The 17,430-nt window shown below is 35.2% G+C and overlaps 1 protein-coding gene across 7 annotated transcripts in view; it reads right to left on the bottom strand.

The window, feature by feature from the left end:
* CEP128 (centrosomal protein 128kDa) overlaps positions 1-17,430 on the bottom strand; it is a 342,764-nt gene that overhangs the window by 186,697 nt on the left and 138,637 nt on the right. For all 7 annotated transcript variants that reach the window (XM_005860142.2, XM_014534684.1, XM_014534685.1 and 4 more), the window contains 2 exons: positions 4,787-4,963; positions 864-923 (listed from right to left, as the gene is read on the bottom strand). In XM_005860142.2, the coding sequence (XP_005860204.2) occupies positions 864-923; positions 4,787-4,963 (237 nt within the window). The remainder of the gene's footprint in view (positions 1-863; positions 924-4,786; positions 4,964-17,430) is intronic.

Here is a 17,430-nt window from a genome sequence, read left to right as displayed (position 1 = left end):
ACCCAAAGTGTAGAATATTAGCAAATTGTTCAATTTTATTTATTTTTTGCTTACCTTACATTAAATTTGAATCATAATGATAAAAAAAAACCATGAAGCAATAAAGTTATCTTCAGAACTTAAAGTTAATTCCTCCAATTTTGTAAATGAGGAAACAGGACACCCAGAGAGGTGAAGGGATTTGCTTAAGCCACACAGAGATTTGACAGGCTTTGAGCGGACCCTCAGAAACCAAAATCTATATATATAAAAGGCTAATATGCAAAGTGTCCACTCGGGAGTGCAACCGGGAGAACGGGAGTTCCATTGCTCGCTATGATGTATGCTGACCACCAGGGGGAAGTGCAGAATATGGTGGGCAATCAGCGGCTGCAGTGGGGCGCTGAGGGAGTGAGGGAAGGAGGAGGTGAGGAGGCAGGGAGGTGGGAACGTGATCAGCCCCAGTCGCCAGCCAGGTCTAGGGACCCTACCTGTGCACAAATTTCATGCACCGGGCTTCTAGGATAAGTATATATGTGTAATGAAGGGTGGTGACAGCTGCCCTGACCTTTGTACACTCCAGAGACATTGCTTTAGCCAAAGGAAAAGGCAGAAGAACTTGTCTCTCTGATGATCTAATTTTAATATTTCAACAGTTTTACCTTCCTTTTTCGTTCCATCCCATCCCTATACATTTAAGCTAATTTTTCAATGTTAAGCCAAAGGAACATGGAGATTTCATAATGCATTATAATAATCTTTCTCAGCAATAAAGTACTACAGCTTCACATGCTCATTATGTGACAAAAATATATGGCTAGCCCAAATAGACACCTTAAAGCTCATAAACATTATGATAACTTTAAGATTCAAAGATCAATTACCTTGCTTTCTGCTAACCAGCGATGTGGGTCATAATTAATGTCAGGACCAGATGAAAAAAACTAAAAGAGAGAGAGAGAGAGAATAGTCTATTAAAAGTAGATTTTTCTCTGAAATGAATTTACCTAAATGAAAATTTTCACCATAACATACAAAAGTTAAGTGTCTAAAACTTAAGGGTTTAGAAAGGAGATAGTTCATACCAAGTACTCAATCAATTCCAAAACATGATTTAACATTTCTATTTATGTAAATATATATATATATGTATATATATATATATACACACATATATATACACACACACATATATATATAATGTTTTTATATATGTATATGTAAAATGTAAACATTTAGCTAAAATACAGAGACATGAATTAACTCTCAAGTACTATCATTGCTATAATCTCTGGAGGCTGATTCCCATGCAGCCTTGATTAAACCAGTTTACTTCATATTTTGCTTGTTTCTTTTTCTCAGTCTTGCTCCTTGTATTTCACAGTGGGTGTGATGTAATTACACAGAAACTTAATTCTTTGTCTCATTTATCCTTCTTTAATTTTATACTATGAGGGCCATTTTGTCTCATTAATGATTATGTAGAAATGATAGAAACTAATCATGGAATCATTCCTTTATATCTCATGATGATAACAAAATCCCACAATAAGTAGGTTGTCTATGCCAGCTGCCCTGATTCCCTTCACACCAACTCATTTATAAACTCACTGCCATCTGTTTCTCTGTTATTACTGATAAAACTGTATTCAGAGGTTGTCAATGATTTTACACTTATAAATATAAATTTTTTTCTCAATCCTACTTTTGTTGAACCTATGATATTTTTGCAGGACTTCTTTCTAGAAATGTTCTCTTAAAACTACCCTACCCCTCTTCAAAAGATATCTATTCCTATTCTCCAATACTTCCATATTTTCTTATGTGTGAGCACATCTCTCCCTTAAGAAACGTCATCAGGTAATACATTCAGCATCTGAAAAATGATAATGAGTGCCAACCACATGTCATATACAGGAATGCTGTATTCTCATATCCAACCTTTCTCTCATCTACTGTTTCACTGTCTAAACCCTACCAAACTCTCATGCCCTCTCTCCCTATATTTTCAAGGAAAATATTCCTAATCACTCTAGTTCATAGCAAAAAAAAAAAAGTCTTGATCCAAAGCCTATCCTCTTTATGCCTTACAAATAAATGAATACTCAGACCAAGTGTTACGGGAAAGCTCCTGAATTATCAAAGACTGGTCTGGGAAAATGATGTATCTTCACTTCAGACATTTTCCTAAATGTTTTATAATGGTGGTGGTTTATTAAGTGTCTACCCTTAAGTTTTCAAACACTACAGACATTTACTAAAGTAGAATAGGTATAGTGACTGGAAAAAGAAAATTTTAATTAGAAATAATACCAATATCCCCAAGGACTTTTCCTAGACTTGTTTGTTACATATCTATTATTCAATCCATTCCATAACACAGTCGCTCTCTACATAAAATGGCTGAAAATTTCATCAGCAATACTTCAAAAAGTCAATAAATGACAAAGAAATGGAATTAATCCATTTTTTAAAACATTTTACAAGGATCGCCTCTCCTATAGATCTCTGAACTACAAAGCAAAGAATTTATCTTAACAAACACCCAAGGGTGGTTTCTTTGAGGTGAGAGCAAATGTTATGTTCTTGTGTATTCTTTTTTTCAAGTGTACAGAAATGAAACAACAGAAGGTATAAACAGAAAGAGACCCACAATGGAAAAAAAAAAATGTGGTCTTAAAAAAAAAAAACTGAAAAAATGCCTATTCTTTTAAATTTATCTCCACCCATCACGTGGATTGAATTAGTCTCTCTCCAAGAGAAAAGGTGCCAAGACCCATTACTACAATCATTCTATGACTGAAAGCCTATTAAAAAATAGGGTGCTTTTCAGAATATGTTAGATGGAAGGAAAATTTAAGCAACCTGCTATATGCAAACTATATTTTAGCCTATAATTAACCATAACAAGGTTTATATACCTTATAGCATGATCCAAATGTTTCCATTTTTATATCTCTACTTGACCAAAAACAAGTTGTCCTGACATAAATACTTAAATATAGAATAAACATTTCCTTGGTAATATATGATTCTTTTTGATGCAATTAGGATTTCAAGGCCACACATCCTTTAAATATATGTAAACACAACAAATATTATACAAATATAGCAGCATTAGACAATAAAATATAAATAAACCAGCATGATAGCAGGCCCTACAACAAGACTAAAAGAGTTAGTTTTCCCCAAAAGCCAATTACTGCTCATATTTGGCTCACAGTCCTCTTAAACTGACATCTGATTTGTTTCAAAAATGTACAGATAAATACATATCATAGAAATCCGCCAACTCCACCAAATTCTATCAGTTGAAATATTTTTGTTAGTCAAATCCTAAAACACCTTCTACTTCACGAGTAGAATTATAGTTTTATTTTCTTTAAAACACCACTTAAGAAAACCAAGAAAAAAAATGGTAAGGAAAAAAATGGGGAAAGTACTATAAAATGGAATAGTTATTTTATATGAGGAAAAGGATGAATGACAAAAGAAACACCTGAAGAGGATTTTTAAAAAGCCCTTATGCCTGATCCTATAATTTTAGTAATATCATATCATCAAATGAACTAAATACAGTGGTAAATGATAGCTTGTCAATGCTCTCTGTATGTAATATAGCAGTACTAGAACCTAGAGTTAATAAGAAGTGCTTACCTTGAAGAAATTAAGAACACCTATGATTACTTCTGTTTTTATTGATCATTTCACTAGGACTATAAATTGAATTGCAATCAATATCCCATTTGAAAGATAGAAAAGCTAAATTAAATATACTTTGTTTAAATGGGGAAGGCAAATAGCATAGTGGTTACTTGATTAAGCTCCAGAGTTAGACTCCCAAGGTTTTTAGTCCTAGTTTTAGCATTTAACTAGATATATGTCCAGAGGCAAGTTACTTAACCCCTCCAAGTCTTGCTTTCTCTTTGTCAAAAAAAAATGGATTTAATCAGAGTACCTATAGGACTGGGTGGTTTTAGGGATTAAGGGAGAGATTACATACAACATACTTACCACAGTTCCTGTAATGTAACTAGTGCTCAATAGATATTGGCCAGTAGTATACCAACAACAACAAAAATGGCCTGTGAAAATGAAAAATTCAAAATCCAGGCCTCTTGACCCAACAATGCATTTTAGCCAGAACTGCTGCCTCTCTTGTAAGACATTTTCTTTTAAATGTGAGACAGACAATTCAATGGAATCACAGCACATGTTCTCTCACCGGAACTGTGCGATACAGTACCTCATTCCAAAAAATGCAAGATGTTATTTTCTTTCATAAAACTTTCTCAAACAAAAATGTAAATACCATGTAACCATACATTAAAATCTTATTATAGTTATACTAGAGGCCTGGTGCAGTGGGGTCCCTCGGCCTGGTCTGTGTCCTCTCACAATCCGGGACCCCTCGGGGGATGTTGGAGAGCTGGTTTCAGCCCCATCACCACAGGCCAAGCCAAGGAACCCCACCAGTGCACAAATCCATGCACTGGGACGGTTTCGGCCTGATCCCCACAGGCTAGGCTGAAGGACCCCACTGGCCTCTAGTATGTATATAAGATCTTTGGTTAATCTCTTCCTGCCCTCCTCCCTCCCCCATTCCCTCTGAGATTCATCAGTCTGTTCCATGTTTCCATGCTGGTGGTTTCTGCTCCTCCTTTGAACGTCTGCCCCCTGGTGATCAGTGCATGTCATAGCAACTGGACGGTTGGTCGGTCGGCCAATCGGCCAGTGGTTGCTTAGGCTTATATATATATAGATATAAGGAAACTAAGTGAAAAGCACAATGAGAACTCATAATTACTTTGAATTTCTCCATCGAGTCCCTGGAGAAGGTCTTACAAGCTGCATCAATTTCCTTTCCTATTACACCAAGAATGGATTCTTGTTCAGTCTCCAGACAAAGAAGTTGATCCTTGAGCTGCAATCTGGCCTCTTCCATCCTCCTTAAGTGCTCTTCTTCATTGCTTATATGTTTCTCCTAAAGCATTCATAAATAAAAACAATTATTAAGTGGAGGCAAGAAACACCTGTAATATCCAAACAACCAACTTAAAGAAGTGCATTAGAAAACAGATCTAATTCTGTCAGTCCCTTTACTGGAATAAAACCTTCTGCCTATTCATTAACTGAGATCAAATTATAAAGAATTCATAAGTAGGGCATTGAGGGAACTGGTAGTGGATAACTGACAAAGAAAATTATAGTTAATCTGCAACCAAAAGTAAAAGTTGAAAAAAATCCCGTATCATTTAATAATTTAATATCATTAATGGTCAGAGTAAAAGCTGATACTATAACTGACTTTGAACTACCAAAAATTTAGTAAAACACTACAAAATGCAAAATGTCAAATAAGATCATGTCAGCTTTTTCATTTAAGAAAAAAAATAAGTGTTATAATCTTTATGTCATCAAAACATCATTTTTTAAAAGTTTAAGTTTTCAAATGCAGTCATACTCCAAAATTGCTTTGAGTCATAAAAATTTGATAAAAGCAAGATGGAGCTACTTTTCAAGTAAGCAAATAGTATATTTAATAAAAAGGATTTCTAAGGAGCCCTTTAAGAGATTACAAGGACTTGGGGGCCCCCTGTAGGCAGAACAATTTTCAATCATGATTACACAATTTCATTACCAGGGAAATTCAAGTTGTAATGCACACGGCTTGGAAGGGAAAAAAACAGACTCACTAAAATTGTAAGTGTAAATGGTGGACCAAAAAGTCATGATGCTGGCTAGTTTTGCCTTCAGACATTCCATAACAGCCTAATCACCTTTACCTACCCTAATAAACATAACACAAGCAGGAAGATTATGTGGTATGCAAACCCAGCTTGAATTTAAAATAACAAAGAGATGTTTTCAATGAAAAATAAAGAGGAAAAGTAGAATGATATTTTAGCAGAATAATCACACATATTTCCTTTAAATTCAATTTTTATTATTTAATATAGTTTTATTGATTTCAGAAAGGAAGGGAGAGGGAGAGAGAAATAGAAACATCAATGATGACAGAGAATAATTGATCAGCTGCCTCCTGCATGCCCCACACTGGGGATAAAGCCCACAAACCAGGCATGTGCCCCAACAGGGAATCAAACTGTGACCTCCTGGTTCATAGGTCGAAGTCACCCATTGAGCCACACCAGCCACCAGGCAATTCAACTTACTTTTTAAAATAAATAAAGCACCCTCTGCCCCAAAGAACAGTCCTTTTACAACTTGTCTTCTGCCCTTCTCTCCAGCCTCATCACCCTCTTTTCCATCCTCTCATACTTTAACCTCTTGCAGCTTCTCAAATATGCCTACATGTGTCTCTTTCGATCAATCTGATGTGTTCAATACTGCTTCAAGTTGCACTATTTCAAATGGAACTGGTAGCCAAGAGACAGTATTTGTCTTGAGTACATCATCCTGGTCTGGACTTCAACTTTGTAAACTTAGGAACTGAATTTTTTTTTTGTACTCTAAGTTGAGTCAACTTTTAGCAGTAGAGTAACATTAAATTTACAAGAGACTAATGTGCAAACTAGAATGCCACTCAATTAACTACATTAATTTACAATGAGGACCATAACTGCCATATGGATCAGAATGCTCATGTCAGCATAACCAATACATTTTCTCCCTGTAGACCAGTCTAGATGAAAAGGCATATTCTACAGAATGTTACTTAATAAACAAGAGATAACAGCCTCGCATGTCCATCTACACATCAGGAACATACAAGCCACGATAAAAAGTGTTCCATTCTCCCGGGCAGTGTTTGGATGGAGACTGCCCAAATACATCTCCCTAACTTTATGCTTTGTCCTCATTTGGATCCGGACACACTCTCCCTCCTCATTATTATGGCATTTCTTTATAAATATGGATATCTTGATCTCATCTGGGAGCCCTTCTGAAAAATTAGCATCCTGGCTCTGAATAGTATTTGATGATTTTGTAGTTTACTTACTAGAAAGCAACCTACTGTCAAGTCTCTAGGTGAGGATCCTTGCCTTTGTATTGCTGCTACATAACAACAAGGATACACCAAGATCAATGCTATCTCTTGGCTACCAGGTCCTTTTAAAAGAGTGCAACTTCAAAGAGTTGCATGGGAGGAGCCACATGTTGGTATACCTGCCATCTATACTTCTTATCCTTCAAAGTTTATCCTCAAGATGCCTTTCTTTCTTAATCACCCAATATAAAATGTTTCCACAACACATTATTCATATTATAGTTTTTAAAAAATGCATCGACCTGTCTTCTTCAATAAACTGCTTATTTCAGGAAACCACAAAACATATTTATAATTATCTTTAAATTCCCCAACTTTGCTACATAAGTGATTTAAACATTTTTTGAAGCTCAAATTCAACACTGTAAATTTCATTAATTACCATGAAGATCTCTACACTCAGAGGTTACACAGGTGTGCTAGGAGGTTTCCTCTGCACAAATACAGGTGTGATGTTAGTACCTGGGGTTACTGATGTATTTAAAGGACAACTGTTTATAGTCTAAACCCAGGCAATTCACAATGGTATTCTAATTGATCTTTCTGTTCTCATTTTTCTCACAGCCATCTTTCTTTTACAACTGTCACTTTTCTGTTATTTGACTCTTATTAATAAGAAGACAAAACTACTTCCATATTTTGATATCCTTAAAATGTTGATCATGTCAGAAAAAGCCCTATAAATTCAATCTCTTTAGCAAAAACTGAAAATTTCATTATTCAATTTACTGTCCTCCATGAGACAGTTAGCATGTCCTATCTAATCTCCCTTCAAAGTAAAACTCAGAACTATGAACTCAAAGAGAACAGGGGGTTCAACTACCTGTTCTTTCAGAAATCCCTTCTTTTACACATCTGACAGAAGGTGATCCAACCCCTATATGACCAGCTCAAATTTCAAGGAACCGAACACTTGACAAAACTGTAAAATCTCTCATTAGTCTAAGTGCTATCTACTCAAGAGTTAAAGTAAATGAATCCTCCACCCCTACTAAGTCTTCTAACACTCCAGGTAAAGATACATGTTTTTTTACTTAATGAGGCTACAGATATGGCCCCTTGCCAGTTCTCCATCCTCAGCATGTGCTCCAGGACTCTACATCTGGAGCTAAGTAAGCTGTTCCACTCTGTACTTATGCAATTGTTTCATTTATTCACTCATTCAACAAATGTTTATGGAAGGCCTACTATGCTGAGACATTCTGGGTCTAGGGACAGAATGAATGAGATACATAAGGCCCTTGCCCTCATTGAGCCAACAAATATCTCCATTAAATTTCATCAGTTTTGTTTTGTTTGTGACTTGAGAATATCCATTTGTATACTAATGGTGACACCCAATAAATTCACTCTTTCTCTCTGGTTTCATGTTTCAGAAATAGCTCTACCAGTGGAGCAAGCACAGCTACTTCTATGGAAGGGGTAGGAGGGTGACAGGCTGACAGTAATCCAGGCATCCTGGCTGATTTGGAGGCATATCTATCTATACATATAAAAGCCTAAGCAACCGTTATGACCTGACGACTGGATAACCCGACGACCAGCCGGTAGCTATGACCATCAGGGGGCAGACACTCAATGCAGGAGCTGTCCCCTGGTGGTCAGTGCATTCCCATGGCCAACCTCCTGTGGTCCCTCCCCCGAGCCGGACCTGATTGGGACTGGGGAGACAGCCCTCATAGGCTGGGAGGGACCCCAGCTGTGCATGAATTCGTGCACCATGCCTCTAGTCGATTAATAAGGGAAGATGATAATATTTAGGCCCTGTCATGGCTATTCCCTGGGCTTCCAATGAATTCAAAGGGTGCAAGAATTCTACAACAAAAAGCTACCATATTTCTAGAGAACTGGAGGTAGGACAAGGCATTTTAGATACTGTTTAGAATATGGAAGACACGGTTAATCTTTTCAGCACAAATGGATGCAGATACCTGGATCTTGGGACTATAAGGGTCTTCTTTGTGGGGATAGATATAGAAGCTGACCAAAGCAGTTTATATAATCCAAGAAGAGAGATCATCTATATCATGGCTGAAGTTGAATTAGAGAATAAATGTTACAAATGTTACCCTTAATATTACAAATGAGGAAACCAAAGTTCAGATAGACTAAGTAACTTGTTTAAATTCAAAGAGCCTAAAACCCACGCCCTAAGTTCCCTGACTCCCTGACTGGTGCTGTTAAAATGCTAGGTCAAAATTATAAAACTGAACTTTAGAAAGCCAGTATGAAAAACTGAGAAAAGTCATCAGCAGGTTATGTGGAGACTAATGTAGTGTTAAAGTAGAAAGAATAACTAAAAAAATATTTCTGGATGAGCCTTATCATTAGAAAACATAAGACATATTCAAAATAAACCATAAAAAGAGGAAAACACTCATCAAGCACACACAATATCCTAAACTTTTAGGGGCTCTCCATCCACACTAGAGACATACCCTATGTATACATGAAATCTGCTCTTGGCAAATTTTAATTAGTAAGTATACTAACCACACACTAAGCACGTGTGGTTCCACTGTCCAGACAGCAAGGTTTTAAGAAGCTTCCATTTCAGGACAGGAAAAGCTTGTATTTATTGATATTTACTTCTAAAGGAAATGAAAAATTATACTGCTCACAGTCTCATCACACACACACACACACACACACACAGCTGACTGGCTTGATCAAGAGACCTGTAATTCAAAGGATCAGAAATACTCCTCTAATTCTATATTTGTGGTTCAGCACACTCCTCATAACTCAGAATATTCACTTTCCCGAAGGCTGTATGATTATAAGGAGACATGATCTTAATGCAAATAGAGTAACTTTAATAAAACTAGAGCATGTCCAAAATGTTATCTCCTTGGTAAAAGCTTATGAGATTCCTTCAATGTCTTAAGATTTCCAGAAAATCTGCTTTATTCCCAATATGGTTATTACATGAAATGAAAACAATTCTTCACACACCATAACAGGAACATAAAGCACACTTACCCAACTAAATAAATCATTCATTTACAGTGTTAATGTTTTTCTTTTACAGAAAATGAACTTGAATAACCAAGTGTGGCAATATTTGATACCCAAAGCCATCAGCAGGGGCAGACGGGAAAAGAAGTAAAGGAAGATCAAATAATATGGGGTGGGGCAAAAGTAAGTTTACAGTGGTTCCTATGGAAAATAATACAATACTTAATAAATTATAATACAAGAATAAACTCTGTTTTGCATACTCACAACTGTAAACCTTCTTTTGCTCCACCCTGTAACAAGGTCTGAAATAAAAACTAGCACAATGTAATTCAAAGTTATTGGGAGCATGGCTTGTTGAAACTCTAGACCTGGACACATCACCTAAAAAGTTTTGGGAAAAAGTATTTCTGTAACACAAGATAACTGTATGCCTACGCCTCAAATCCAGGACACTAGGATTACAAGGCAAATAATGAAACTATCCTGAAACTGAATCTGTCTGGAAGCCTTTTATCTGGTTCTCTAAAGAAGGCTCACATTACTTATGCCAACAGAGTTGACTCAGCTGTAAGGAAGTTGAGATATAATATGAAACACCAACGAAAGCAGAAACAGCAGCATGACTCAATGGGAAGGATCTACTATGGATATTACAGAAAACGTAAGAAGAGTTTAATCTGGAAAATTGCCACACTGCAGTTCAAACTGTCTTGCAAAATGGCCAATAAATAAATAACACCTTAAGTGCTGGTCACACCATAACTACTTTTTGCAAACGTACTTCTTAAAAACAGAAGATCTTTTAAGACAGTAGCCTTCTTAAATTTGAAGTATGGCTATTTAACACTTCCATTGGTATCAAAAAGAAAAAAACAAAAGTAACATAATTCTAAAATCCTACAGTTCTGATCAATTTGAAAGTCCCCATGGATTGTCCTACATATACGCCTTGCCCTCTGTGAACCCAACAATACTGAGGAATAAAGAGGACCAGGAAAGGTCATAAGACTGAATGTTTTTCCTCGTTATAAAAACCCAATAACATGCACCTCCTTCCTTACCCACATGGATGTTACAACAAGACAGAACATCTCAGCTCTTAGGAAGGCTAGGTGCCCCCTTTGTGCTCTGCTGGCACTTTATATGAGCTTATGCTATACCACTTACTACTATGTGTGTCTTTCATATATGTCCCCTCACCAGACTGTGACTTCCTCAAGGTTAAAAAAAATCTAATTCTTTTTCATTTAAATATCCCAGCACCTAGTAGAATATCTTACACATAGCAGGCAGTCAATAAATTTTCTGGAACAGATAAATCCTTTTATTTTCCTTTCATTCCACAAGCATTTTATGAGTATATTCTCTATATGCCAACCATAGTAGATACCAACTATGCAATAATTAAAAACAAAACAGAATCTCTGAACTCGACTTTTCATGTTTCAATAAGCTGGTTTTTTTCAATAAATTAATTAGCAAACTTCTTTTCAGTTTGAGGGCAATCATCTTTTCAGTAGCAGATTACTGTGACTGTCAAGGCAAGCTGATGTCACAAAAGTGAGAGGATTGCCAGGGGTAAGAAGTAATCAGATGCAGAATAAATTCTGAGCACAAAACCAAGAAGAGCTGCTGATGAATAAAGTACTGTCCATGTATGAAAGAATAAGGTGGTTCTTTATATGTATTTAGTAAGCAAAATAACATTATAATTAATACTAGAAGACTGGTTTCCTAAAATAAAAATGCTACTATTTTGTGGGTTAGATATACTCTTCGTCTTCTGAAAGTAGATGCTGAAAGTAGATGCTTTACACTGTTTCCTTCAAAGATGAGAAAGAAGTTACAATCAATAGTATGTGAAGAGTAAGAACTGAGAGCATTGGTAAAATCGTAGAGCTAACAGAAAAAAATGATGACATATTAGAACACTGGATATATGAATTTGATGCATGTTAAACCTTTTGTGTGAAAGACTTTCCAATCTATAACCTACTTGGTCTTGGGCAGGCTAAGGAAAGTTATCCATAAGAGAGAAACAAAAAATGGAAATTCAAATTTAAATTTCTAACCCCATGTAAGTAAATTATTTTTGCATCAGGCTTTTCAAGATCATTTTCTAGGAGAATATTGAGCAATACAAAGATCATTGGCAGCATAATCAAAAAGGTGTTAGGATATATATTGGATACATTCCTAAAAATTAATATACAAAGTTGGAAACAAAAATATCTCTAACGGGTATTTATTAAGTGTAGGACAATTCTGTAATTATGTATTTCTATCAAGTCAAATACCTGGAAACAGAAATAACATTATTTAAAATAAGCAGTTCTGATGCCTTTCTATATCTGAAACAAAATATAGACAAGGAAACAAACAACTAAAGTTTTAAATTATGCATTTGGAATGAACATTGTTTAATTTTCAAAAGAAAAAGGAGTGTATCATTCATCTCCATAGAAATGTTTATAAGCATACAGCATCTTTAAAAACCACCAGAATTTCTTCCCCTCCTCGTTTTTTTCCTAAAAGATGCTTAAGCATGCATTTATTCTTATAAAAGAATATGCTAAGAAAAGTTTAAAAACAAATCTCCAAATAATAAAACCCATGTATACAATAAGCACTTCCTAGCTGTTTTTTTCCTTAAAACTTACAGAATACTGCTTGTTTACCATTAAATGACAAAACAGACCGAATCAACAAGCATTTTAAATAGTAATGAGAGAAAACTCAATGAAAATAAACCTGGACATTCATCTTAGGTTCCCTTACAGGGTCCACCAAAGCAAAACAGGAATGCTTAACTTAAGCAAAGTGCTGGAAGATATAATATAGAACTCTTCATGTGGCCTATTCAGTTTAATTCCCACACTAGGGGTATCACTCACAATTTCAAAATTAAATGAAATCAAACTAATAGTTCAGGCTTTTTAAGTGCCCATACAGAACTACTTTCCTCTCAAGCCCTTGTAAGTTATCAACCACTTGGTGAGTTAGGATTAAATGGCAGGCCTCTCAATCAAATTTAAATCAGGAGAAATAAAGACCCAAACGTGAACTTCACTCCTTAAATTCATTTAAAATCAAACTCTTTGATTGTCAATGGTTGGTAGAGAAGTCACTGCCAAAGTAACAGAGTTTGAAAATGGCTTTTTCACACCTGCTTCGGTTTGGAAAGTAGAGACCAACTGTACTTCGATTCACCTTTATTTCTTGCCCCTCCCTCTGCATAGCTGTATGTATAACTGCCCGCCCTACCCCCCCCCCCCCCCCCCCCCCCACACACACACACACTGTATAGTCACTTGACCTTTGTATTCTAAACTTGTTTCTTAGTATCTGGCACAATGTTTCATACAATGTTTCATAAGCACTCTGATGTTTCAGTAAATTCTCTGTAGAAGTCAAGGACTACTGAGGACTTAATGACTGCAAGTGGTTCAATTAAAAATGCTTTGTAAATGACAAACACAAAATTTATAAGTGTACCTTTAATTGGACCGTTTTTATTATTTTCACTGTTTTTTTTTAAGATGACAGAAATCTGACAGGAAATTACTCATAAGATCCTAATTAGTGTTTATTTAGAGTATCTGATTTAAATTTGCCTCCTAATTAATTCGTGGGAGCTACAACTTTGTTCTACTCACACAATTTAAAATGGATGAAGCACCAAAGAGTACAGTCTGTCTAAAAATGGCCTATAGTGTAAACTTTAAAGTAAATGTTAGAAGTCAACAGCTCATTTGCTTCTATTCTTTCTTGTTCTCAAGAAAAGAATTTGAAATCAGAGAATTCTGCCTTCTACTATCAAAGAGCTTTTAGAAAAAAATGTGGAACTGTGATTTTGCAAAGTAGTAAACATTTTACAGAACAGACATATGACAATCATATATATTTATCCACATCATGAAAAATGGCAATCCTAAATAGATGGTCAAATTAGAACTGAAACACTGAACTAAACAACACTGATTCATTTTTTCCTGATCTCTTTTATGTGGCAATATCAGGTTTTAATTAGATTTTTCTAACAAAATCATTGATGACTCCTTCTCCAAAGTTTGTGTCAGGCTAAAAAGAATCCAAGAGTATATGGTAATCTGTTGAATATAATAACCCTAAATTTAAATTCAACATTAAGAGGGCAATGAAAAGACACAAATGTGAGTCATTCTACTGGCAGTAAATAAAGGGGGAAAATAAAAGGAATTTGTGTTCACATCCTGTTTCCACCACAAGCTATGCAATGTTGTGCAAGTCACAATATACTCTCAACCTCAGTCTCCACCATCTCTAAAAATGGGTGTTATCATTACACTTGCAAATGAGAATAATAATTATCATTTTTCAAAGATCCACATTTTGTACAAGAAAACTATTTCCTAAGTGTTTTTATCCAGCATAGCCATAGCCTTAAACATGTTGCAAGGTGCCACTTCTCAAATGATTTAAACAAAGGATTCCATGGGAAGGAACCAATATACATTTCTATGAATCCTGATGTACTCAACACTTAAGTTCCTATGAACTGCTATAGCCTTGGATATGTCACCATTTGTGGTGTTGAGGTATCTCCTAATTGTTTCATTGTAGTTACTGTCATATCCTGAAAGCACTAATAATAGAAAATAAAGTCCTCTAAAAAGAATTAGATATAACTATGGAAACAAGCAAGTATTACGTAAGATAGCTAAGTATCCCAGATAACCTTCATAATCTATATATTGGCCAGAAATGGTTCTTATAGATTCTAATACAATGGAAAAAATAAGATTGATAAACCTTGAGTCTTTTTCCCATTTATATCAATGGACAACTGGGAGCAATTGGGTAAGTCAATTAACTCTTTGGGCCAAAATTAACTCACCTATAATTAACTCGCCAATATGTTGGGAGTACATATTATTTAAAATCCTTGTACACTTTATAAGTACATCGATGACAAATGTTTTGGGAAATAAAACCTTTGTACAACAGTTCAGAGCAACCCTGTAAACTTTGAGATAATGCCTGTTAAAAACAAAAGTTAACACAGACTTTTTTGGGAGGGAAGGCAAAAAACAGAAAGTACTGAAGAATCTTTCAGCATCGCCATGGCTACCTATAACTACAAGGTATGTGTACTCATGTACCAGCATCTCTTGTAACAGAGAAATTCCACATATGGTTGTGACTACTGGTAGATTGAAGGAGAAAAGTAAAATGAGGAGAGTAGATATCTAGCCTCTGGCTTTCTCCAGGGTTGGGTCTCTAGTGACAAGAAGCATAGTCTCATAATTCTGCTTAGAATGAAAACAGTAACAAATACAAATGAGAGTTCCAAATATGGAAAGTATAGAGGATAAACCATCATAGAGGATAAAAATTACTTGAGCCCAGCCAGAGTAGCTCAGTTGGTTGAGTGTCATCCTGTGCATCAAAGGGTTGCTGAATTGATTCCCAATTGGGGCACACACCTGGGTTGTGGTTTCGATCACCAGTCAGGGAGTTTAAAGGTGTATAGAGGGCAACTGATCACTCTCTCTCTCTCTCTCTCTCTCTCTCTCTCTCTCTCTCTCTCTTCTTCCCTTCCTCCCTCCCTCCCTCCCTCTAGTCCTCTGGTGAGGATTTAAAAAAATTCCTTGATCTATAATTTTAAAATAGAGAAAAAAGCAAATAATGTAATCAACAACAAAATAATGCTACATTTGCCAGATAAAATATTGGGTGGCAAATAAACTTGATTTCGAAAAAATGTTCAATGACATGTAAATTCAGAGTACACGGCTGTGCACAGAGCATGATCCCAAGTGAAGTCTGTGTGTCTGTCTGTGTAGAAAAGAACCGTAAAGAGAATTTCACTAAAACACACATTTTTAAAATGCTAGGTGGGAGATTACATGTGAGTTGTTATATTGTCCTACAAAATACTCTGCATTTTTCACAATGAAATTCTATTGTTTTATAATTTTTAAGTGTTCCCTTTTAAAGACAAAACTATTTTTAAACCTATAATTTCAGAATTTATAGAAATAAACAGTCAGTAAAATTATATTATTCTTTCACTAATAAATGAAAATAAATGTTTTATTATGTTTGCATTGGGCTTAGAAAAACAATTTAATGTCTAACATTTTCTTTATACCATTTTTCTCATTGCTTTTATACTTGCCCAAAATGCTGTATATATTGTTCATGAAACATCCATACTTATAAAAAGTAAGGAGGGAGAGAATATGCAGAGTATAAACAGAATAGTTTAACAAATAATGTTTTCTTAATTTTAGGCACCAGCTTTATCAAAAATATTATGTAAACATGTTCAAAATTAAAATCAATCCTTCAATACTTATACGACAGAATTACTTGGAAAGCTCTAAAAAAAAATGGCCAGTGTCATTAATAAACTCATACCTCTGTTAATGAAGTCTTTTTAAATTAAATCAGATATGTGTCTGTATAGATAAGACATTTAAAACCTTTAGTATGTCAATTTTGATGACTTGCTGAGCAAAAATGATTTAATTATACACTAACTCTTTCAATGATTCACAAATTCCAGTAAAACCAATAAAAATATATTTCTGATAGAATAAACAACATTGTGAGTTTTGAGGTAAGTGCCAGAAGAATATAAAGTTTAATATTAATAAGGTCATTTTAGAACAATAGAAGAAACCAAACAATTTACCTTTAAAATTTTAAGCAAAAGGTATAATAAATTTTAATGATACTATAAATGGAATAAAATTCTATCTGTACCCTTTCATGAGAGCTTTTTCTCTGGTAAGAAGCTCATAATAAAGTCTTAACTGCATATGTAAAAATTCTGTGGGTTGCACAATTCTTGTTCTCTTTGTCATGTAAAATTGAAAAATAACATTTGATGCTAAAGCAAAATCAGATGTTGGAAAAAATGTATTTTAGTACCACATATCACCACTGAATACATGAGAAAAATATGCTAAAGTTAGTTATTTGGTACATATATATATGGACAGCATCTTCTACTACTAATTAAGGCTGCCGGTACTAATGCTGTAATATGAATTTTGATTCAATTTTAACACTTCTTAGTTTACCAAGTAATAACATGACAAGAAACAAAGACCTAAACCAAAGTACGCAGTCAAATTAAATTAGTAGCAACACGTTTAAAAAAAAAGGGAACGTGTGTGTCAGTGGCATAAGTAGCATCACATATTTATGTTAGAGATGAGCCTGCAAGAATAAGGCTTTGTTAAGTAAACAAGAAAGGCTTCCCTTTTCATTACAGCAGAGGACCATCACAAACCCCCTCAAACCACAAGGCCCCATTTATCAAGATCATTGCATTGCTCAGACAGTAATCTTTGGGCTATAAGTCCTAGGGCCTTTTTTCACTGAAAATGTATTTTTATCTGGTGTTCTTGTTTTTATTCCCCCCAGTCAGGCCAACACACACACACACACACACACACACACACACACAAACACGCGCGCGCGCACAC

This window comes from Myotis brandtii, unplaced genomic scaffold (assembly GCF_000412655.1).
Source record: "Myotis brandtii unplaced genomic scaffold, ASM41265v1 scaffold132, whole genome shotgun sequence".
Taxonomy (NCBI): Eukaryota; Metazoa; Chordata; class Mammalia; order Chiroptera; family Vespertilionidae; genus Myotis; species Myotis brandtii.
The sequence above is the reverse complement of the archived record's forward strand: the minus strand, read 5'-3'. Positions and strand labels throughout refer to the sequence as shown.